This window comes from Cucurbita pepo, chromosome LG01, assembly GCF_002806865.2.
Source record: "Cucurbita pepo subsp. pepo cultivar mu-cu-16 chromosome LG01, ASM280686v2, whole genome shotgun sequence".
In the NCBI taxonomy this organism is placed as follows: Eukaryota; Viridiplantae; Streptophyta; class Magnoliopsida; order Cucurbitales; family Cucurbitaceae; genus Cucurbita; species Cucurbita pepo.
Genome location: NC_036638.1, coordinates 1909466 through 1931604, shown reverse-complemented (window position 1 = coordinate 1931604; position 22139 = coordinate 1909466). Strand labels below are relative to the sequence as shown.

The window sequence follows — 22139 nt, the reverse complement described above, 5'->3', positions numbered from 1 at the left end:
ATGATAGGAACTAAATTAGATATTATTTTAAGAGATTTAATCTAATTTAATTAAAAATTTAAAAATTACACGTATATCCAAATCCGGTAATTGTTATTTCATCATTTTCATCAAACTGACGTGCACGACAAGTTGCCCGACTACGACAACGCTCTACGACCCGACCCGACCCGAGTCGTCGGTTCCTGAGAGTTTTCCTTTCCGATTTTGAATCTAAGCAGAAGAGAAATTACGGACGACAAGGTCTGCAAGCAAAACCAGTTCTAGATGATTAAGAGATCAGAATCTTCAAGGATCCGAAGCTTCGGATTGAATCAGTGGGAAGAGATATTAATCGGAGGGGGAATTTCGATTCAGGAGCCCTAGAAATGAAGAATCCCCAAATTTGAATGGAAACCCTAATCATAACCCGCATCGATCTTTGCGATCCTCCATCTCCGCGCACTGTCGGATCATTCTCCGCACTTCACTCTTCTTCGCCGGAGGCTGACCTGAAATTACGTGTTGTTTTCACTGAAACAGAGAGAATGGGGAGTCCGGGATGTGGTGCAGTCGATTATGGCGTGGGCTCGATCGTGTGGGTTCGAAGGAGGAATGGCTCATGGTGGCCTGGTAAAATTGTGGGTTCCGATGAGCTTTCATGCTCGTACCTTGGCTCACCTCGATCTGGAACTCCAGTAAAGCTCCTTGGAAGAGAAGACGCCAGTGTGTAAGTTAGGATCCTTCTTCTTTACTTTACTTTGAATTCTCTACTCATTGGACAAAGTAAAAACTATATAGTTTTTGATATCTTCGTTCATGTGCTTCTCATCAGGGATTGGTACAATTTAGAGAAGTCCAAGCGTGTTAAGCCATTCCGATGTGGTGAGTTTGATGATTGTATTGAGAGGGCAGAGTTCTCGCAAGGCATGCCAATGAAGAAGAGGGAGAAATATGCACGTAAGGAGGATGCTGTTCTTCATGCTCTTCAACTTGAGAAGGAGCTACTAAAGGATCGAGGAAAACTCGATCAAACGACGATTGGATCCCCGGTAAAGAAGGGAATATTTTCTTTGGAACATACCGAAATCGATGATATAAACGATGGGCATTTTGAATTGCATCTGTTTTCTAAGATCATAGATGTAAATTATGACAATGAAATTATAGATTCATGTCGTAAAGCAAGTGAAGGAGCTCAACTGAATGGTGAGAATGTTCATCCGGAAGCAAAACCAAGGACGAGAGACTTGTCGGAAACGCTTGTATGTGATACCGATGCTTTGGCTCCTCTCGATGGTGTTTGTAGCATTGGCAATGACAGTTATGCAAACGGTAAGCACTTTTCGATTTTAGTATGTTGACGCATTCTCGACCCCGAAGGATGCCAACATAGACTGCAACAGCTAGATTAACGCATCGTATTCTTTTTCGACTTCAGGGATGGAGCTAATTGATGGTGCAAAGAAGAGCAAGTGTATGCGTCTTCCAGTTGATTCAGTGGAGAGCAAAGAATCCTCTCATGGCCAAGTTGAGATGTCAACGAACCGTTTAGAACTTGGCGTTCTGTCTTCTCAGCTCGATTCCCTGGTTGAAGATGATGCTTCTAGTTCATCTGAAAACAACTCTTCTGATTTAGAGACTGATTCTAATTCTTCCATGTCAGATAAGGAAGTAGATAATTACATGGCTTATCATCACGACCCAATGTCTAAGTGGCAATTGAAGGGGAAAAGGAACGTTCGGAATCTTTCGAAAAAGTCTGCTGGACTTAAAAATGAGTATTTCGATGACACGACAAAGCGAGCTCGAGCTGAGGCAATGGAAGAGGAGTATTACTTAACGTCAAAAAGGGTATCAAAGGATCAAAATCTTGTAGGAAATTACATGTCGGATTGGGAGGATCAGCAGCCTGATTTGAAGGGATATCGGGACGTGAAACATGGCTTATACGGTACACGTCATCGTTTTGGTGGGAGGTTAAGAACTATATTAACAGAGGTTGATCTAAAAGTCCAAGCAAATTACCAGAAAGAGCCTGTTCCCATCGTATCACTGGTGAGCAAGTTAAATGGGCAAGCTATAATTGGGCATCCTATTCAAATTGAAGCTCTACAAGACGGGATTTCTGAAGCTCTTCTTTCAGATAGTCTAGGCAATCAACCAGCTTGGAGGACTGCAAGGAGGACAGCAAATGTTCGCATCCCTCGCACTCGTTTACCGACAACAGTACTGGACGGTGAAGAGGCAAGCGGCCCTCACAGTCCCCGACCTTCTCGTGATAGAAGACTGCCAAAAAAGATGTCAAAGAAAGCAAGCCTATCAACTAACCAGAAGACTAGAGCTTTGTCTTCGATTGCTGTCGAGCCGAATTATAGTAACGTGCCAATGCATGATAGTGTAACTTGTCGAATGAATGGATTGATCAAACCCGAATCACCTAGGCTCCCAACTGTAGCATACATACCAGTAAAATTAGTATTCAGTAGATTATTAGAGAAGATCAATAGGCCTCCCTCAAAAGCTACTAACAATGTGGTATTGTTGAAGAATAATTCTCATAGAGATTCTTGACGTGTTACGTGCATACTTTTGAATGCTCGAAATAAATGTATATCCCAGGTGCATATAAATTGATATATTCATATGAATTGACTAAATGACTCGACTCTCCCAGAAGGCTAGCTAAGCTAATAAGTAGTCATTTTTCCCTCTTCAATCAATAAGCCTTATTGATTGGTTTAGGCATGGCCACGTGAACTTATCTTGCCAGCCCTGGCTTCTTCGATGCTGATAACGTGGTGACAAAAACCCGGTCCAAGTCTACCACAAACCAAGGGAACTTCTACAAGTTGTGCACCATCAGCTTATCAAGAAAATGAAAATAGACTAATGCTCGAAAAATACAAATTTCGTTTAGGAGAAAAGGAATGAAGTGGATCAGCTTATAAAGATCAGATAAAAAAAACATCACATGGATTTTCCTCCTACTTGTCTCAATGTTGTCTACTTAACAACTCCTCAAGCTCACTACTTACCTCAATGTTGTCTTCTTTCAATCTTTGTCGCATGTCGGGGGCTCGTTTTCCTGCAGCTGCATAGGTCTTGAGCAATAGATGGTATGCACTAGCGTCGAGACACTTAAATCTCTTCAAAATCCTGGCAAAATCTTCGGCGCCTTCAACGTCTTTCTCTTCCTCAAAGTACATCAGAAAAGCATTCGCCATCGCCGGTGATGGATGCCATTCATCGTCCATGCTTTCAGATATAGCTGATTCCAAATGACTGAGTGCCAAATCGACTTGCTTGAACTTCAAGAAGTAAATCATGAACATTTCTCGAGCCCTAAAGAAAGGTCCTTTACTTCTCTTAATGGCATCCTCAAAGACCAATGCAGCATCTTTGTACATGTCCTGTCGTAGGTAAGCCCCGATCGTAACATCCGCTAACCGCAAATCAAAGCTCGAGCAACTAGATTCCCATTCCTTATAAGTGCTTTTAAGACCCTCGAAATCCTTTAGTTTGCTTAGAGCCTGAAGCATGACGAGATAACTCATGTTATTTGTCATTGGATAAACTGATTTCAGTGCATTCCATATCCTATACACCTCACTCCGATTCGACGTCGATGCATAAAGGCTTATCAAGAAATGGTACGCTAAACGATCCTGCTGCTTATTCGATTTGATCTCGTTCTCTACCTTCTTAAGAGCTAATTCGGCTTTCTCGAGCTGTCCTGCCTTAACATAGATAGCAGCCAAGTTCGAAAACGTCGTCCAATCAAATTTGTTTCTGTCTTCGTTTTTCATCTCCTCGAGAATTTCTTCAACTTTTCCAACGCCATTCAGGGAAGCACAACTGTTCATCCAAACATTGTATGTGTACGTGCTAAGAAAAATCCCTCTCCGCTTCATTTCATCTATAAGAGGAGGTACTTTCTCGGGTTGATCCATTCTCATATACATGGTCATAAGATTGTTAAAGGACAAATTGGAAGCAAACTTCAACTCATCTATCTTCTTAGAAAGAGCCAATGCCTTTTCCTCCATCAATTCCTTGCAATAGCAATTCAAAAGAGCTCCATAAGTAAATCGATTCTTCGCAGACGACGACAGATCACAGAAATAATTCTCCGCAGCAGCAATTCCTTTAACTTTCGATATAAGATCTAAACGCAGCGCGTAGTCAGTGAATGAGTAGTTGATTTTCCTCATCTCCATCCATTCCATTATCTGCAACAACCGAAGCAAATGCAATGGATGAGCTAAGATCTTATGGTCTCCTACAATTACAGCAACTTTTTGGCTGGTTCTCCCTCCAGACTGCTTTTTTATAGCTACCCCAGATCCAATGATTTTTTATCGTAAATTCTTCATAAGGTTTTTGTCATTTCCTTTATATTTCATGAATGTTTCGTTTACAAAAAATTTATGATCTAGCAGCGAAAGGAAGAATACAATCAACAATTGGCAATAGAATTTGAAAAACAAATGAAAAGCAGCAGTAATTTTGTGCATTTATATTTCTCCTACAGTGAACGAACCTATGTGTTTAAGGAAAAAACCTGAAGGGCGTGGTGGTATCTACGGTACTTCCGGAGCTCCTTTATGCATCTCTCGAGCTCATATTTTTTGACGATCTTTCCCTCCATGATGTACTGGTTCAATGTCTGCGCCACGCTACCGCCGGTGGCACCCAACTTCGACAGCCTCGGGTAGAGCCGCTGCTGCTGATCATTCACAGGACCGCGCGACGACTCGGCGTTTGAAGTACAGAGATGCCGCAAACCTGCCGACGCTCTCGAGAGTAAACTCCGACGATTCATTTCTCTTGATAATCACTTGTCCTGGGTGCGTGATACGTCGGAGGTTTTGTTAGGGCTTAATCACAATCCTGCCCGTCCACATCGTGGGTTATTATTTTTTTTTTATTATTAAATACAAATAATAATATTGTTACTTGTGACTTTTGAATGAAAATAATTCAAAATTGCAATATTTACTCAAAGTTTAAATTATAGTTTAATGAAATTTAAATTTATGATAAAAAATGATAAATTTGCCGAGTTTATTTTGAATTTGGCTACTTTTCCCATTAAAAATACAATACTTATAAACTTTCGATAGAGATATTATCTCTAATAAGTTTTTAAATGGTAACTTTTTAATATATCCGAGTCTATTTTTATATTCTCACGTTATAATTATCTACTCGATATAAAAAAAATCACATGATATTAAATACCAAGTGATCACTAACATTGTTAATATAAATAGCAGTCACACTTACAAGCAAATTGAGAACTATATGATTAAAAGTTTAATTTTGTAAAGGATAGAAGTAAATACACAATTTTGTATTTAATTAATATCTAAACTATAAAATTTGATTTGAAATTTGAAATATTAATTAGACTAAAAAAATAATGACTAAAATAAGCTAGAAACACAAAATACATAAATAAAATATCGATTAAGTTGTCAACAAGATTAAATTCCCATAAAAAAAGAAATCTCATCCAAGAAATCAAAATGAGGCGAAAGAAACATCCTAAACCTTAATTTTCAAGTATAAACATCAGTTGAGTCGTGAAATCAGCAATAAGATGAAGAACATGGAGCCTAAAATTTATTCTGTTCCATTAGTTTTCTAATTTTTCTTTTGTGATATGTTTTTTTTTTTTTTTTCCTTTTCCCACAAGCTTATTACACTTGGGATTTCGCCAAAATCGGAAGAACTTTATCAATATGAAAATACAACATATGGTATCAAAAACACATTGAATTAAAATGACGAAACCTCAGAGATCTAGAAGCCTGTCCAGCAATCCAATTCTACTCTCCAACAGCAATGAAAGGAAGTCCCCTGATAAATGATAAGCAACTCAATAATCAGTGCTTGATTCAATAATATAGTCCTCTCATGATCAGTAGATACAAATTTGAAATGCGTTTCATCAATTTTTTTTTTTTAAACTCGTACATCTAACAGTAGAAAACTACCAATCACATTTCAACGGCTTCCTTCTCTAGAGATTGTTAGCAAATAAACTAATCATCACTCGTACATCTAACAGTAGAAAACTACCAATCACATTCCTTCTCTAGAGATTGTTAGCAAATAAACTAATCATCACTCGTACATCTAACAGCAGAAAACTACCAATCACATTGCAACGGCTTCCTTCTCTAGAGATCGTTAGCAAATAAACTAATCATCACTGTCAATCTCAGTTCACAGAGAATTTGATCTCAAATGGGGTTCTCTTAAGTGTCACAATGGATTCGGGTTATATATGTATTTAAAGAAACGAACTGTCACAGAGGAAAATGAAAGAACACAGAGTATAGTTATTATCCTTTAGTGCAAGTTTTAGGAAGTGTTTGCCACTTACCAGCCCCCATGTCTTGAGAAATAGTCATTATCAAGTGAAATAGCAAGAGCAACGGCTACAGCTCTCTCTGAAAGAGTAAGGTGTCGGGCGACTTCCAGCTCTTGAACCTGTCAACATCAACAGCACTCAATATTGAAAAAGTACATTGTATGAAAACTAAAATCAAGTTAAACATCAATCTAGTAATTTTACTCCTTTAGCGGGGCCAGTCCTTGAGGCCAAATCTGAAGCACCAAAACGAATAACATACTGACCAGCATCAGTAAACATCTGCAAAATAGTTTCAGACAACAGCAATTGATAAAGATATTCCCCATGGAATGTGTTTCATCGACTATAAATAGATATCTCAGGAAGAAGTTTAATCACTTATGGAAGAAGGAAATGGGTTGTATAACCAGATTCCACAAAAGATCAATATCCCGGCAAGTTAAACTATTAAATAGACAAGCAATCTGGCAGATCCGTAAGTATTTGAATATATCTAAAAAAACTTCATTATAATCCAGCGGCAATAAAAGGTCAAATGTTTGATTGTATCGAGGGCAAAAAATTCCTGATTTTGGAGATCCATACAAGTCTTGATTCATATTCTTGAGCTTTTTGATTCCTAATGGATCGACTTCTGAGTTTTATTCTTATTGTGCTAGGCTGTAGGGGTGCATCTTTTGTAGGGGAGTAGCGGAGAACTTGGATCCATTCTTTGGAGCTGTCTTTTTGTTAATTTGATTTAGGCATCTTTTCTTTTTCGAGAGCTTTGGTGAGAGGTGGGTTCTCCTCCGATGATGGAGGAGATGCCCTTTCATACCCTTTTCGTGATAATGTCCTTCGGCCTTGTAATTTCTCGTGTGTGGGATCTGAATAAAGAGAAATTGGAGAATCTTTTGGGTTTAAGAGGTCGTGTGAAGAGGCATGAACCCTTCCCAAGTCAATGTGTCTCTTTGATCATCCTTTACTACGGGGGTTTTTGTTGTAATTTTCTTAGGCCTTATCCTTTTGGATTGGAGCCTGTTTTTTGTATGTCTTGTCTAGCTGCTGGGAGGTTCCTTTTGTTTAGCTGTTTTTTCTATTTTCCATTTTTTGTTTTTCATTGATTTTTTCAATTTGTCTCAATGAAAAGCTGGTTTCTGATATAAAAATATGTGTTCTTTATCAAAAAACTCTCTATGATTTTTTTCTTTCTTTCTTTTTTAATAAGCACATACAATTTAAGCTTATTCTATTACAATAAGAAAGGCAAGAGGCTTAGGCTCGTGGCAGATTTGGAAGCACTGCTACAGGGATGCTGAGAGCAAGAAGATTATTGGATCTCTTTATTTCCACAATTCACATTTCTTTAAACAGAAAGTTGCTAAAAGGTATCAAATATAGGTTTATTATAAAGCTATTGCAGGAAGAGAAAAGAAAAACCTCGAAGCCGAAACCTCTCCAGTCACGATCCACCTCAGCAAGCACATTACCATCAATGTCCTTTAATGTGAAGGTCCAATTCCAAAAGCCAGGATTTTCAACAACTGCGAACTGCTTGTTCCTAATAGTTACAATTTAAATTGTCAAGTCATAATTAAAATTGTTTGAACAAAACTGGCTGTTAATTCCATCACAACTTTGTGTACTTAAATGCAAATGTGATAATCACAAACATGATAGACAAAAGGAATTAATACATACAAGGATGACATAATGATGTTGTCATGGATATATTATTCCAATTATAAGATCTTAAGGAAACATACTCAAAGTAATAATTCTTGTGTTATATTAAATTTACTAATAGTTACTTTTAAGGATAATTTGATTAAACGTGTTGTATTTTAAATAACCATAGGGAAGAAATAATGAGAGGAAATAACAAAATCATACACAAAAACATAAATGATATGACTGCCAAATTGTGATGGCTCCCTTCTAACCTTTGGATGCACAGTAAAATCTTAATTTCTAGTTTCTCTCTTCTATACCCACAATATAAAATCTCCAATCAGTCAACCACACTATACCAACCTCCTTGAATAATTGCTCAACAAACGCATGCATACCCAAACAGGGTTTCAATCAGCATCAGTTTGATGGAATATTATGAATGGATGATAGATAGTTAGTGCTAAACTTACCCAAGGTACAGATCATACACCCTCCTCCAGAGATGCCATCGCCTATGAACCACACCAATTTCCTAGTGTTGTTTTTCTAATGAGAAAGCATGTCCAGAGTGCCACAAGCTAAAAGAATTTCTGACTGTATGAAAACAACTGAACTACCATACCTTACCATCGATTTCAGCATATATAGAACTGGTTAGCCACCAAAAGGGCCGTCGAACCTAAAAGAACACAGTAATATTTCATTTTTTTAACAAATATCTAAAAGTTATATTTGGTTGATTCTTGAAATGGAGAAGAAAAACATTAAGATGCTTACCCTGAAAAGTTCATTACCCATTGCATCAGTAATATATGCCACAAAAGGGCGCCTTAGACGAAGCAACTGTAACAAAATGTATCAAGCATTAGCATTTGAAGTTTTAATAAGATGAATTGTTCATTTTTCTTACGAGGGGAAGAAAAAGAGAGATTATAAGCCAGCATGGAACCAGGGAAGTTACCCGAGCACTATATGCTCAGTTTCATATTTACAGATCAGAATAGTCACAGTTATTATAGTTTTACAGTAGACCATGGTAACGTAAGAGATTCTAAATTATACCTGTCTAGCAACGATGTTACTTTGCTCCCGAATAAACCCAACTGGCTGTTAAACAACATTGCAGTATTTAAGGTTAGAGAAGAATATGATGAGCATAGAAACTGGAAAAAAGAAAACTAAAAGATGAAAATGGATGCTTACTGACTGGGGATAGCACACGTCTACTATAGCATAACGATTTTCCTGCATTTCTCAAATTAAAGTGGTGATATAGCATACCCACAACCCAAAGTATCTATAAGTAAAGAAACAGGAATGCAAGCAAGAATTCGATGATAGATGAACATAGCAACTGTAAAGCTATTCAAGTGTAGATGACTGCTTATTAAAGGTAACTTTCTACAAACATCACAAGGAGCAGTCAAGGACGACACATAATATTCGTCCAGGAGTTTTCAAAACATGTAGATAGAATGTATAAATACATATAAATTATAATCATCCGGAGTTCAGGAGTTTCCAAAACATGTAGATAGAATGTATAAATAAATACAAATTATAATCATCCGGAGTCCATATATAGATGCTTTGAAGAGGGGGCCAATAAATACAGATAAAATCACGAGAAAGAAATATTACTAAGCCAACAGTAAATGAGAGAAGTGGTAAAATCGCCAACTTCATAAAATCATCAACATGATTCTTGCTAAAGAAAAAGGAAAGTTAAAGCGGGAAGAGCAATTCAATAAAAAGCATCTATCAAATAACACATGATTTATTTGCACTCTTATGATGATGCTAGGATTTGATCGATAAGGACCTTAACTTCATCATTCTAATCCTCCAAAATTTCCGAAGTTATGTTAAATAAGTGGATAATATAAGAAGTGTGACAGAAATCTGCACATGAATAACTAACCAAGAGAACAAGTGATGGAAAAGAGTTACCTGCTCAAATCCAAGAACCAGATTTGCCCACTCTATATCCCTGGTAATGAGCAAATTAGATCTAGCAAGAAGAGGTGCAACTTGGACCTAATTAATGGAGAGGGGAAGGAAACAATCATGTTATAGTGATGCTAGAGGATATAGGAAAAAAATTATAAATGCAATAAATTTGAAATAAAAATTAAGTGAGAAGTAGCAAGCATCCTACTATGAAATGCACAAAAAGATAAAGAACATATTCCCAAATTAGTAATCACGCTCACCTAAGAGGTAAACATAAGCGATTGTCGTGCTCGAATACTCAAGACTAACCATGTAACAGCCCAAGTCCACCGCTAGCAGATATTGTCCTATTTGGACTTTCTCTTCCGGGCTTTCCCTCAATGTTTTAAAACGCATCCACTAGGGAGAGGTTTCCACACTCTTATAAGGAATGCTTCGTTCCCCTCTCCAACAATGTGGGATCTCATAATCCACCCCCTTGGGAGCCCAGCGTCCTCACTGGCACACCATTCGGTGTCTGGCTCTAATATCATTTGTAACAACCCAAGCCCACCGCTAGTAGATATTGTCCTCTTTGGGCTTTCCCTTCCGAGCTTCCCTTCAAGGTTCTAAAACGCGTCTACTAGGGAGAGGTTTCCACACCCTTGTAAGAAATGTTTCATTCTCCTCTCCAACCCATGTGGGATCTCACAAACTATATTCTGCTCATTAGGGTTTGACATGAACTAAACTTGAGGTATAATGGTTTCTTATTGGGGAAAACACATATGGTGGACAAAATTTCTCACACTTTGACGATAAATCTGAACTAATCCACTCCCATAAGTGGAACCTCGATACGGAAAGAAGAATCCTTCTTGGCACAGAGAGAAGAGAGTACACAGAAGAGTGAAAGATTCTGATCTAATTGACTAAAATTCAAATACATGGCTTTACATTCGAGTGGGAACGACGCACACTGGATCAGAACTATTTAGCATGACAACTAAACGTAAACTAATAACAGTACAGCACATCAGCAACGACAATAAAAAAAACTATATCATTCGTATGATGAATTAATTAACAGTTCGTGATCGTGATGAAACAATTATGAATTCTCAACAAATGAAATCCTTCGGAAGGATAAAAAGCATAGTTAATTCGGGTAATCAAGACCATTCCGGGAAACTGCAACTGGAAATGACAAGGAACGGAGGAACTGATATTGCTGTTGAATATAAATTTATTCTTCATTATTATGATCGGAAAATAGCAGGAGATGTCCTTGCAGATACCAGGCCACTTCATAGAATCAAAGCGCAAGCATATAACTTAAAATCTAAGCTTACCTCCTCGGGAGTATGCGGCGCTAGAAAACCAGATACAGATTGACTTGGAGGCGGTTGCTTCCACTGTTTCCCTTCTACAAAAGTCGCATCCTTAGTCGATAACCTAAACGGACTTTCATATACCAGATTCCTGTGATTATAGTGAGCTATTCGATTTTGATTTCCATTTCGAGTCAATAACCGCTTCCTCTTCTCTCTACTGCTTCCCAAATTCCTATCTACATCCCACAGCTGCGCCAGGAAGCTCCTATCTAAAAGTGGATAGTCATCATTCACAATCCTCCCTCCGAAATGACGATAGCTAGTCGCAATTCTCTGCACTGGCCAAAGCGAACTCCTACCGCACCGATCTTCTCCGATGCATTTGCGAGCAGTATTGGACCAAAAACGCAAACTCCTAGTCCAGTTCATCTACGATATCATCCACAGAATCCTCCGGCAATATCAAACTTGAACAATATTGCAAAAAGAGAGATCAAAGTTTGCTCTGTGCATAAGAATGCTCTGGAGGTTCTAGAATTTGCAGGCGATGAACAGAATCGTGCTTGATTTGGACGGGAAACTATAGAGAGGGAAAGGTTGCTAGTCACGAGATTGGGAAAAATAAAATAAATAAATCATAAAAATTAATAGTTTCGAATTAAAATTGATTTATTATATATATATATATATATATTTTTTTTTTTTTTTCAAAAAATTTATCTTCCAAAAAATCAAAGATTAAAAAGTGATTTTTAACCATAAATAAATAAATAATCTGATTAAATAACGTGTTTGTCTTTTTATTATTTTTTATTAAAATTATCATATTTTAAAACTATTATATTAAATATATTTTATAATAACTTAAGAATTATTTAATTAATTAAAATATACAAGATATATAGTAATATTTACCATCAAAATGAAGGAATATCAATTAGAATAGAACAATTTTTAAACATTAGAAATTAAATTTAAATATCAATTAGCAAAAATATTGATCTTCAAGATCCAAAATAAAAATTAAATTCAAAATTTACCCTTTAGTAATTATATATAAATTTATTAACATAGTTTAATTTTCAAGATTAATGTTACATTTCAAGTATCCTTAAATTTTAAATTTTATTTAAATTATTTTATTTAAAAAATCACTACTTAAATTTTAAATTTTTTTATTAAATAAAAATTACTTTTTAATATACGGTTTTTATTCTTAACAAATTCAAATAAGTTATTATACCTACCAACTCCAAAATAGTTACATAAATAATGTGGTCTGAGTTACATAGTTTTGTTAAACGCGTTCGGTATCGACCTACATTTATCGATTAACGATCACGTGAATTGTCGTCTCATGTACGTGTCTTCGGGGACGAATACGGGGTCAGCAGATCTGTGTGGAGGGGGAGGGAATTGGGGCTGCCCCATTGCAATGTTTGCTTGAGGAGGAATGCAGGGATTACCAAACACAGAAGGCTCAGTCTCTGTTGAGTTCAATAGAATGTAATAGGCCAATCCCAGCACTATGCTCACCGTGGCCACAATGGTAGCCATAATAAAAAATCCTGATCTCAGGACATAGCAATAGCCTAAAAAGTAGCTTTGTTCGCCCCGTTGGTCGTTCAGTGCAGCACCGGTGAGCAACATAATGAACGCTTTCGCAAATGTAATCCTGCACATGAAATTAAACTAATGTTGTTGGTCCAAGAAAAGGGTAAGGAAAAAATGCTACAAATAAGTGAAGAGTACCAGGAAATGACGTAGCAGATCAGGGCTATTCGCCATTTAGAAATAGAAGAGCGAGGGGCCGCAAAGCAGCAAAAGCACCCGGTTGCAAAATTTAACGTTATATGAGCAAGCAAGAGTGATAGAGCTGCAACCAAACCAAGGCCCACCGCTGGACTTTTGGGATATTTGCACGTAGTACGATTGACTACAATAACATGATTAAGCTGTCAAATGAAGAGAACAACTAGTCAAACTTCTAATGATTTGCATACAAACTTTATTTAAAATGCAAGTTCCTCTTCTACTAATCGACAAGAAGAATTCAGCTAAGAATTTATATGTACTTAAGAGAAGTTCAAAACTATTCTAAGAAAATTAAAAGAAATTAAGCACGATTTTCAAAACTGTATCGATTGGATATAAAAATGTTATCAAAACCTGTTTCTGATTTGTTGTTACATGAATTGAAGCGGTTACTCATTAAAACTCTTGAGTGATTAAGAAGAAACTGTTCGAAATTTTAGGGAGAAAATCAGAAGTTATGTAAATTTCAACCCAAATTAAAAAACGCATAGCACAAACAAAAGAAACTATGAGTACATTGCATAACCTCTTGAAAACCAGAACAAAATTGCTATCAAACCGACTCTAATTGGAAGTTTATGGCCGCAGCCTCAAGAATCGTTTGAGAAAGTTTAAAGGTCAGATCTATCTTCTCTGCTATCATTTGCCATAGGAAATAAAATGCCGATTTCATCTGATTCAGATCGGTATTTCTTAATTATTACACAAAAGAAAAAGAAGATCCATTCAGTAGGGCAAACAGTTTCAATCCAATCTAAGTTTTAAATTCACGAACAGCTTTTTCATATATAATTTCCAAATCAGAACATTAAAACTCCCCTTCAATACTATTCCATAACTTTCTTTTCGACGGATTTTCTCATCAACCAAACAGAAAATCCACGAAAGAAAAAATCACGCAATCAATAAATCATGAGTAAGAAAAAGCATCTTCACCTTAACTTTGGTGCCCTCAGCGGCGAAGCCAGTGGCGATCACCAAAAGCCCCAAAAAAACGACCACAGTGTACACAACCAGAGCCTTATTCTCCATCTCCGCCGCCGCCGATGGCCTACCTCGAGACTCAAGGGAGAAAAAACTGGCGGAATTTGGTGGAGTTTCGGATTGATGTCGCGATTTCAATGGGCGAAGAAACCGTGGTAGAGAAACTTGTACTAGAAGTTCTTGAGAGGAAACTGAAAGACGCTGAAAAGTTGACGTCGCGCTTTCCAAGTTAGACGCTTAACAGGGAGGATGTGGCGGTTATGTCACTATTTCCAATTTAAAAAATTATTAAATAATTTAAATTGTGTTAAAATTTATACTTAATTTTGTACCAAATTACTAAATTTATGACTTTTAAAATAACAATTAACTAAAATAAATATTTTGAAATTACAAACTAATATGAACCAAAAAGCAAAGTGTAATAACCAAACGAAAGAAATATTAAATTAAATTAATAAAAAAAACAAAATAATTATTTAAATAGTATTTAAATTATATGCCATTTTTTAATGAAAAAAAATATTGTTAGTAGAGGTTAGGATGCAGGCGATAACCTAATCAACGTAGACACCCGTATTTTTCACTAAAATGCATGTTTGCTTTGGATTAACAATATATTTAATAATAATTTTTTAATATATATATATTTATTTATTTATTTATTTTTAAAAAAAAATTAAGATCGGAGTGTCTAATTTAAAAATCAAATAATTCAAAGTTAATTATTTTTTAAAAAATAAATTTAACTTTGTGGAACTTTTTTAATTTAATTGCTCAAAAATCAAATAAACAAAAACTTCCAAAATTTAATAGTAAAATCGTAATTTAAGTTACAAAATAATATAAAATGTAAAATACTAAATAATTTTATATAAAAATAATAATTCATTTTGTGGTAATTTGTTGTGAGACCAATAAGTCAAGAAATCAACCTTTGACTAAACAAACTTCAACCGTACAGACAAAAGAGAATGTTCCATTTCCTATCACCCGCGTGGCTTGATTCCCATAAAGTGAAATACCCAAAATACCCTCCAAAGTATATTTCCAAATCAGTCCATGTGTTTCTGAAGTATTTACCGCCAAAACCACAAACTTCTGTCCCTGTTTGACTCACATCGCCACTGAAGCAAACACATAATTTTTCTATATCTTTCTTCCATGTATGATCAACATGAATGAAGAATCGGAGTCTTCGGGCTCTTAGGTGGCTGCACGGGCCACGATCACCGGTCCATTGGACTTATGGTTATGGTTCGAAAACGAAAAATTAAATTATTTTACATCGTTCATGTTCGTACAATCATTAACCTTGCATATTTGGTTCTCGACCTCACCTCATAGACTTCTGAAATTCTTTCAATACGGCTTTATCAAATCAACACGGATTTGTTTAAGCTATCTTTAAAGCACGGGTTTGATATCGTTGCCCACGTATCAATCAATTAGCCATACGAAGAAGGGATTGAAATAATAGAATTAGATTTTTGAACTCCATTCTCCGAGGTTGATTTCATCGTTGTGTCTAAATTTTAGAAATTGTAAAATTAATTATGTTATTTCACTTAAATAAAAATAATTAATAATTAATGTCTAATTTTACCTTAAAATTTGTTACCGAAAATTACTAAAAAGAAATTCAAGAGATATTAGTTCAATTTATGAATAAAACAAACTTAACGTCATATCAAAAGTGTACAAGAAAAGTAATAATAGTTATTAGCTTATTGTTTTCATAGGCCCAAAAAATTTCAACCAATTTTGGTGCAATCAGTGGGCTTAAACGACACCGTCATATTGTCAATATCATACCCAACCAAAAAATTTGACATCATACTATTCCCAATGAGTGCGTCCTTGTCGTCAACGCCCATCGCATTGAAGCAAAAGGACCCATCCAGCATCTTATTGAAAGTTTGAGCCGTACTCAATCGCAGATCCACGTGGCCGTCGAAGTGTAGAGTTATCACCAAATTCCCCAAATTACCTTTGTAGCAAAGAGTATCGTCAATGGGCTTCAACGGGATATGTCGCCGAACTTCAATAGCCAATCGTCCGTACAATTCTTTGGGGAGGAGAGTTGGCGGCGTGCCGGTATCGAGAATTGCGTTCCCCTTGGCCGGAGGTCCCGACGTACTGTACGGAACGAAAGTTTTTCCGACAGAGATTCCCTTGAGGGTGAGAGAGTAAGATGTCTGGTCGGATGTTCGAACGAGTTGGGCTGTGATGACTCCGGGTCCTTTAACTTCAGAACCTGACCCGATAGAGAGGCTACTTGAGATTCTCGGGTCGGTGTTGTATGGCATCAGACAAAGGGAGAACTTTCTGCCGCCAACCGATGGACCTATCTGTGAATATGAATTTACATTAACTATAATGTTTTGAACTTTATAGTTATTTGAATAAGAATATAATTAACTGTTCATTTCAATATTTAATGCGAATAATGTTTTTAAAAATAATAATAATAATTGAAAATGATAAATATATATATACCTGAGAAACGAAGGAAATCGCTCCTCTTCCAAATCCGATCAATCCCATTTCATTCGCATTAAACGTTCCACTATTATTATGTCCGCAACCAAACACCACCCCCGGAAACGGCGTCGTCGCTCCAGACCTCGAAGTTACAGCCATTTTTTCAGTCGCCAATTCTCCCTGCGTAGATCCGCTTCCATACCCATAGCCGTACTTACACGTGTCGGTGCCGGAGCACGCCGCACCAGACCCCCACAAATGGCACTGCGGCGACTTGCAAGAAAGGGTTCGAAAGGTTGACGATTTCGAAGGGTCGTAAATCGGATTTGTTTGCCGGTAACATTTCGCACATGGACGACACTGAGCCCAAAATAAATCGCTGCCAGTGTCGAGGATTGCATGCACCTCCGTCGGCGGCGTTCCAACAGCGATTTTCACTATAAATTGGCTGGTTTCCGGCCAAATTTGTGATTTGGCTACCATCGGTGAAACGTTGTCGGGTGAGAGACGGTGGCGGATGAGTTCCAGCTTGAGACCACCGCCTTCGCCGGCGGTGGACTCCACGATGGAAAATAGTGCGAAAAGGAGAAATATGGTAGGCGTCATGGGATTGCATGAATTTTAAATTTCTTTGTTTTATTTATACTCGTGAGAAAGATAATGACGTGGAAATTAAAATTATTACGTAGGAACTAGGAAAGGACGGCCGTGTTTCGATAACGTTCACTGTTTTTTAAATATAAAAATAGAATGTTATTTAAGTATTTATTTAGTTATTTCTATTTATTAAGATCCTATTAAATTTTCATATTTCCTACCATTTATTAAATTTAGTTTTAATCTAAATAAGGTAAATAAAAATATTTTATTATAAATATTTTTTTTTTAATTCTATTTTAATAATTATTTTTCCATAAATAAATTAAATAAAATTTGTAAACTAATTAAAAAAAAATAGTATTGGACTACAAACAAATGTAAGATTATTAAAAAAAATATATTTTATATTTAGCTAATTAAATAAATTTAAAGTATTCCTCGATAATTAATTAACAATTTATAATCACGTACATTTATTTATTTTATTAATTATAAATAAATTTTGATCCAAATAATGTAAAGAAAAATATTTAATTATCAGAATATTTATAATTCTATTTTAATAATTATCTTAGAATAAATGAATTAAACAAAACTATATAAACTTTTAAATTGAACTTATATATGGTAATTAATTAATTAATTAATATGTGTTATTATTAATTATAACTTTAATTCTATAAAGAAAAATACTTTAATAAACCGTAAAAAAAAACGTAAAATAAAAGAATAGAATATGAGTATTTCTCAAATTTACTTAATTTAATTGATTTAATATAAATAAATAAATAAATATATATATATATATATATATACACGACAATGACACGATCATAAAATATCATTTTAGTTAATATAATTGGGACATTTTCTGTTTGAACTCAATACTCTAATGACTGAGTTTTAAGTTAATTTGAAGAAAATACTAATTACGTTGAAAATTTATTGTTTTCGGCCCATTACGTAGTTTGGGCCTTCCATCTCTCTCACCATTTTCTTCTTCTTTCTATTTCGATTCATAAGATTTATTATTTAAATTGTTATTTTTTAAAAACAATAATTATTAAAAGTTAATAGAAAACTCTCAAATATATAAATTATAAAAATAAAAATAAAAACCTTACCGTTAATTTTGATTAAATTGTTTATACTTTATATTAAAATATTTATAAACTTTTGAAGTAATTTCAAATATATTCTAATAACTTTAAAGAATTATTATTATTATTTTTTTTATAAATGTAAAGTAATAAATGGAGTTTCTTACGCATGTTAGACAATATTATAAATAAATTAAAGTAAACAACTGTATTTAATATTTATATTCACTTTTTTTAAGAAATGGAAAAATTAATAATTAATTTAAACACTAATGACTTAAATATTGGATGTTCAAAAGTTTAAAATCTTTTCACGTGACTTTGTTTTGGGATGAAAAGACGGGAAGCGTTAAATGACGGTGGTTGGTGGTGTTGGAGCGGAGAAAATGAATGACTGAACAGCTTTGGAAAAGAAAAAAAAAGAAACAAACAGAATATTCTATTTGAAAAAGAAAAATGCTGTACTCAAAACAAAAGAAGAAAAAATGAAACGACCGTGAATAAACGTCTGCCACGTGGTCCAATAGAAAACGAAAGGGGAAATTCCGTACGTGAGATGAAACTGAAAGTGGGTGTGGACGGACGGAGAAGGCAATTTGCGTTGAGAGCTTTTGTCGGCTTTTGGCGGGTATGATACGACGCCGTACTGGCGAACTATAAAAGAAGGATTTGCTGCTTCAGGATTAGAATCAAGAATCAAAAGCAATTACTCGCCGTTTTTCTTCTTCATTCTCTCTCTCTGTTTAAGCCTGAATTGTATGGCCGCCAATTCGAGGAGCGCAGGAGCGATCGCCGGCTTGGGAAAACGAATCACAAACCAGATCTGGACCAGCGATTCTGCGATCTCCTCCTCTGCTCTGAAGTTCAGGTCCTTTTTCTTCTTTTTCTTCTTCTGTGAATATTCGTCTGGCAATATGCTTGAAGTTTAGGTTGTGTTGATATTCTCTGCTAGTTGTTTGATTGCATTCTTGTTGAAATTTTCTATAAGAAAGTCGATTGTTGATCCATTTCTTTTTCTTCACGCTGAATGCTTTTTTGAACAACTTCGTATTGACGCAGTATGATAAACGTCAGTTTCAGGTCCTCTTCTTCCATGTGCTCTTTTTTTTGATCATATACTTTACTCGGTTCCTTTTGATTTCGGTTTTTTCTTCTTTTAGGAGTCTAATTCGCATTCAGCTCTTCCTGCCATATATAGTATTATGACTAACTCACCTAGAAAATTTGAAATTACGTTTCCTTCACTCTATGCTGCTTTTTTCCTCTCTTCCTCTTTGTTTTTGGTTTAATTTGGTGGATGTTCGCTTTCCTTCACTCTATGTTTCTTTTTTCCTCTCTTCCTCTTTGTTTTTGGTTCAATTTTGTGGATGTATGTCAATTTTATTATTCAGTGTTTGTTCTATCACGCTGTAAATAACTCCTCTAAGTGGAGATACTGCTTTCTGTTGAACCGGACTTGGAATTAGAGAGGTATAATTCGTATTCTTTGGAATCTTTGTTGAAATTTGACTAAATCACGCCTATTTCATACTCTTTTTTTTTCTTTTTTTTAATTAAAAAAACTCTTAAGCCATTGTTTAGGTTGATTTTAGATATATGAAATCAGTAAATCCAGAAGTCGTGAATATTTGAGGACATGACCTAAATTTATAATATCATTTACAATTAAGTAACTGATTTATTTTTTAATATATTAAATAATCCATTGTTTAATAAATCTTATAATTTTTTTTAAACTCTTAAGAAATAAATAATTGAGTACAATATATTTAATACATTTTAGCTTTAATCTTAAGTTTAATTATAGCAAAATATGATCGATTGATCATCTTGAATGTTTTAGCATTTAATTAATTATAATTAATATAATTAAAAAATTTCAGACCATAAATTTTCTTTTCATCCGTTTTTCATTTTCTTTTTCTTTTTCTTTTCATTNATATTCAAATCCCATACCTGCCATTTAATTGAGGGGTCTATAAAACAAAAATTTAAAAGTTTAATAACACAGTTTTAAATTATGGGATCAAATAAATAAAATTAAAGTTTAGACATTAAACTTGGAATTCAACCTTAAAGAAGCTATTTTAATCGCTGCGGTCTGCAAGTATTAATATATTTTATTTAAATTTATTATATTGTTTTGAAAACTCAACTACTGAACTTATTTCCTGAGGATAAAGTTTAGTTTATCCGTTGGTTGACTTTTTTCCATTCAACTTTGGACTATAATTTTTTTTAAACTAAAGGTAAGATGTGACTTGTTTGAGCCCATATATGGAAACTTCATTACTTCATTGTTGACTAGATAATGAAATATCAAAATTTCACTCTGAAATTGGGGAATGTCGATTTTTTTTTTTTTTTTTTTTTTTTTTTTTTTTTTTTTTTTTTTTTTTTTTNTTTTTGGGATGCCCAAAAATTATTAGATTGGTTGTCTGTTCAAATTTGATGTGTTATTTTTCTATATTTTACTGTTTCTATTCTACATGCCCTTGACTATTATTCAGTCTGCAAACTATTCACATTGAAACATCTTACGAGAAGCGGTTGTTTTGAGGCATAAATATGGGATGCCTAAAAATTAACCTTAATCTTCAATCATATTGTTATTTTGTAAGTATGAGTAAAAAATTTCAACGAACTTAATTAAGTATTTAAAAAAGAAAATCAATAAATTAAACCAAATATTTTTGTTTATAATGTATAGAAATAAGAATCTTTTTCTTCCATTTTTCTATACTAGATCTAAAGTCTTATTCAATACCTTATATATTTGATTATTAAAGTCTTAGAAGCTAAGTCTTTTATTTCATACCTTATATTTATGTTTGAATAATAGGTTGAATTATGAATAAAAATTTAAATTATAAGTTTGGTTTCCGAACTCTTAATTTTGTGTCTAATTAATATTTAATAATTTATTAGACATAAAATTAAAAGATTTATTTAATTTTATAAGATAATTTTAAAATTAAAAAATACATGTTGAATACAGAATTAAAAGTCAAATATCTGTAGGGTATCAAAATTAAAATGGGGTTTGATAAATAAATATCTACAGCATCACCCTTTTTTGATGCTAAAAAAGCTCAAAGCAAACCCTTACTCTAGTCCGTAGATACTAGAGGAGGTTGCTGACAATTAAAGCTGAGTGTCTGCGATGTGATGTGGTCGTGGTTGATCCACTTGTTTCAGCTGATTTTTTTTCTTTACATTTATTTTCCCATTTCCCACAGTGGGCTGGGACCGAATGGCTTTCAATAGGATAGAATCATAGAATAGGTGGGCAGTGAGGAGACAGGCGAGGGTTGGCGAGTTAACGACCACTCAGTACCCCTTATTAAATATTTTCGCTGACCTTCTCTTCCCACTTAGCTTCCAAAATTCACATTTAGTTAAATTAATGTCGATATCTATTATCTATTCTTTGGTCGGTAGCCGTATGTTCCCTACTACATAATCGATATCTTACTCATTTTCTTTTAAATTAAATCTAACTTTCACATTTAATATACTAGAAAAACATTATTTAATCAGATATACTATCCTTTTTCTTTAGCTTTCTTTCTTTTTTTTCTTTTTTTTTTTCTTTTTTTGTATATTTTTTTTCTATTAATTTACTAGACAGATATAATGTTAGATGATATGGAAATCTCTTATTTAGAATAAGACCATTGTTGCTCACAATGTGATTAGAGCAGGAGATCATCAATTTCTATATCTCTAGATGTTTCATTAAAAAAATCAATTCAATAGCTAGTATCCCAAATCACAATTTATTTATTTGGTTGAGATATTAAACAAATGTTTGATTGAAGTTTTTTTTTTTTTTTTTTTTTTTTTTTTTTTTTTTTTTTTTTTTTTTTTTTT

General features: G+C 34.4%; 6 protein-coding genes across 7 annotated transcripts in view; 2 read left to right on the top strand and 4 right to left on the bottom strand.

The window, feature by feature from the left end:
• Positions 1-146: 146 nt before the first annotated feature.
• On the top strand, positions 147-2639 carry LOC111777072 (uncharacterized protein At1g51745-like). The gene is made up of 3 exons (XM_023656512.1): positions 147-709; positions 815-1314; positions 1421-2639. Exons 1-3 carry the CDS (start codon positions 390-392, stop codon positions 2551-2553), a joined length of 1953 nt encoding a protein of 650 aa, XP_023512280.1. The 5' UTR covers positions 147-389; the 3' UTR covers positions 2554-2639.
• An 8-nt stretch (positions 2640-2647) lies between these two features.
• On the bottom strand, positions 2648-4869 carry LOC111777083 (pentatricopeptide repeat-containing protein At1g02370, mitochondrial-like). 2 transcript variants are annotated; one of them, XM_023656523.1, is made up of 3 exons: positions 4544-4869; positions 3018-4211; positions 2648-2824 (listed from the first exon to the last, which is right to left on the bottom strand). In XM_023656523.1, the coding sequence occupies exons 1-3, from the start codon at positions 4802-4804 to the stop codon at positions 2741-2743; spliced, it is 1539 nt and encodes a 512-aa protein (XP_023512291.1). In that variant the 5' UTR covers positions 4805-4869; the 3' UTR covers positions 2648-2740. The 2 variants fall into 2 exon arrangements, with proteins under 2 accessions (XP_023512291.1, XP_023512299.1); XM_023656531.1 differs by having other exon boundaries at positions 4523-4613.
• A 642-nt stretch (positions 4870-5511) lies between these two features.
• LOC111777099 (altered inheritance rate of mitochondria protein 25) lies at positions 5512-11900 on the bottom strand. The gene is made up of 11 exons (XM_023656543.1): positions 11302-11900; positions 9968-10054; positions 9221-9262; positions 9080-9124; positions 8795-8860; positions 8640-8696; positions 8488-8549; positions 7784-7904; positions 6566-6643; positions 6374-6480; positions 5512-5844 (listed from the first exon to the last, which is right to left on the bottom strand). The coding sequence occupies exons 1-11, from the start codon at positions 11710-11712 to the stop codon at positions 5814-5816; spliced, it is 1107 nt and encodes a 368-aa protein (XP_023512311.1). The 5' UTR covers positions 11713-11900; the 3' UTR covers positions 5512-5813.
• Positions 11901-12621: 721 nt separating this feature from the next.
• Positions 12622-14322, bottom strand: LOC111802489. Its single transcript, XM_023686883.1, has 3 exons — positions 14035-14322; positions 13036-13238; positions 12622-12958 (listed from the first exon to the last, which is right to left on the bottom strand). Exons 1-3 carry the CDS (start codon positions 14128-14130, stop codon positions 12622-12624), a joined length of 636 nt encoding a protein of 211 aa, XP_023542651.1. The 5' UTR covers positions 14131-14322.
• Positions 14323-15836: 1514 nt separating this feature from the next.
• On the bottom strand, positions 15837-17172 carry LOC111802465 (aspartic proteinase CDR1-like). Its single transcript, XM_023686850.1, has 2 exons — positions 16582-17172; positions 15837-16433 (listed from the first exon to the last, which is right to left on the bottom strand). The coding sequence occupies exons 1-2, from the start codon at positions 17170-17172 to the stop codon at positions 15837-15839; spliced, it is 1188 nt and encodes a 395-aa protein (XP_023542618.1).
• Positions 17173-18887: 1715 nt separating this feature from the next.
• The window catches only part of LOC111777131 (late embryogenesis abundant protein At5g17165-like), a 5748-nt gene continuing 2496 nt past the window's right edge, over positions 18888-22139 (top strand). The window contains exon 1 of the mRNA XM_023656595.1: positions 18888-19134. Within this exon, the coding sequence (XP_023512363.1) occupies positions 19025-19134 (110 nt within the window). The 5' untranslated portion in view covers positions 18888-19024. The remainder of the gene's footprint in view (positions 19135-22139) is intronic.

Coding starts and splice junctions, on each gene's coding strand:
- LOC111777072 (XM_023656512.1), top strand. CDS start 390: ATGGAAACCCTAATCATAACCCGCATCGATCTTTGCGATCCTCCATCT. Junction 710..814: donor GGAAGAGAAGACGCCAGTGT/GTAAGTTAGGAT, acceptor GCTTCTCATCAG/GGATTGGTACAATTTAGAGA. Junction 1,315..1,420: donor CAATGACAGTTATGCAAACG/GTAAGCACTTTT, acceptor TTTCGACTTCAG/GGATGGAGCTAATTGATGGT.
- LOC111777083 (XM_023656523.1), bottom strand. CDS start 4,804: ATGAATCGTCGGAGTTTACTCTCGAGAGCGTCGGCAGGTTTGCGGCAT. Junction 4,212..4,543: donor GATACCACCACGCCCTTCAG/GTTTTTTCCTTA, acceptor CGGTTGTTGCAG/ATAATGGAATGGATGGAGAT. Junction 2,825..3,017: donor TGAAAGAAGACAACATTGAG/GTAAGTAGTGAG, acceptor CACAACTTGTAG/AAGTTCCCTTGGTTTGTGGT.
- LOC111777099 (XM_023656543.1), bottom strand. CDS start 11,712: ATGAACTGGACTAGGAGTTTGCGTTTTTGGTCCAATACTGCTCGCAAA. Junction 9,263..9,967: donor TGGTTCTTGGATTTGAGCAG/GTAACTCTTTTC, acceptor TGAGAAATGCAG/GAAAATCGTTATGCTATAGT. Junction 8,550..8,639: donor ATGCTGAAATCGATGGTAAG/GTATGGTAGTTC, acceptor AAACAACACTAG/GAAATTGGTGTGGTTCATAG.
- LOC111802489 (XM_023686883.1), bottom strand. CDS start 14,130: ATGGAGAATAAGGCTCTGGTTGTGTACACTGTGGTCGTTTTTTTGGGG. Junction 13,239..14,034: donor CTGAGGGCACCAAAGTTAAG/GTGAAGATGCTT, acceptor TTCATTTGACAG/CTTAATCATGTTATTGTAGT. Junction 12,959..13,035: donor ATCTGCTACGTCATTTCCTG/GTACTCTTCACT, acceptor TTTCATGTGCAG/GATTACATTTGCGAAAGCGT.
- LOC111802465 (XM_023686850.1), bottom strand. CDS start 17,172: ATGACGCCTACCATATTTCTCCTTTTCGCACTATTTTCCATCGTGGAG. Junction 16,434..16,581: donor CGATTTCCTTCGTTTCTCAG/GTATATATATAT, acceptor TCATATTCACAG/ATAGGTCCATCGGTTGGCGG.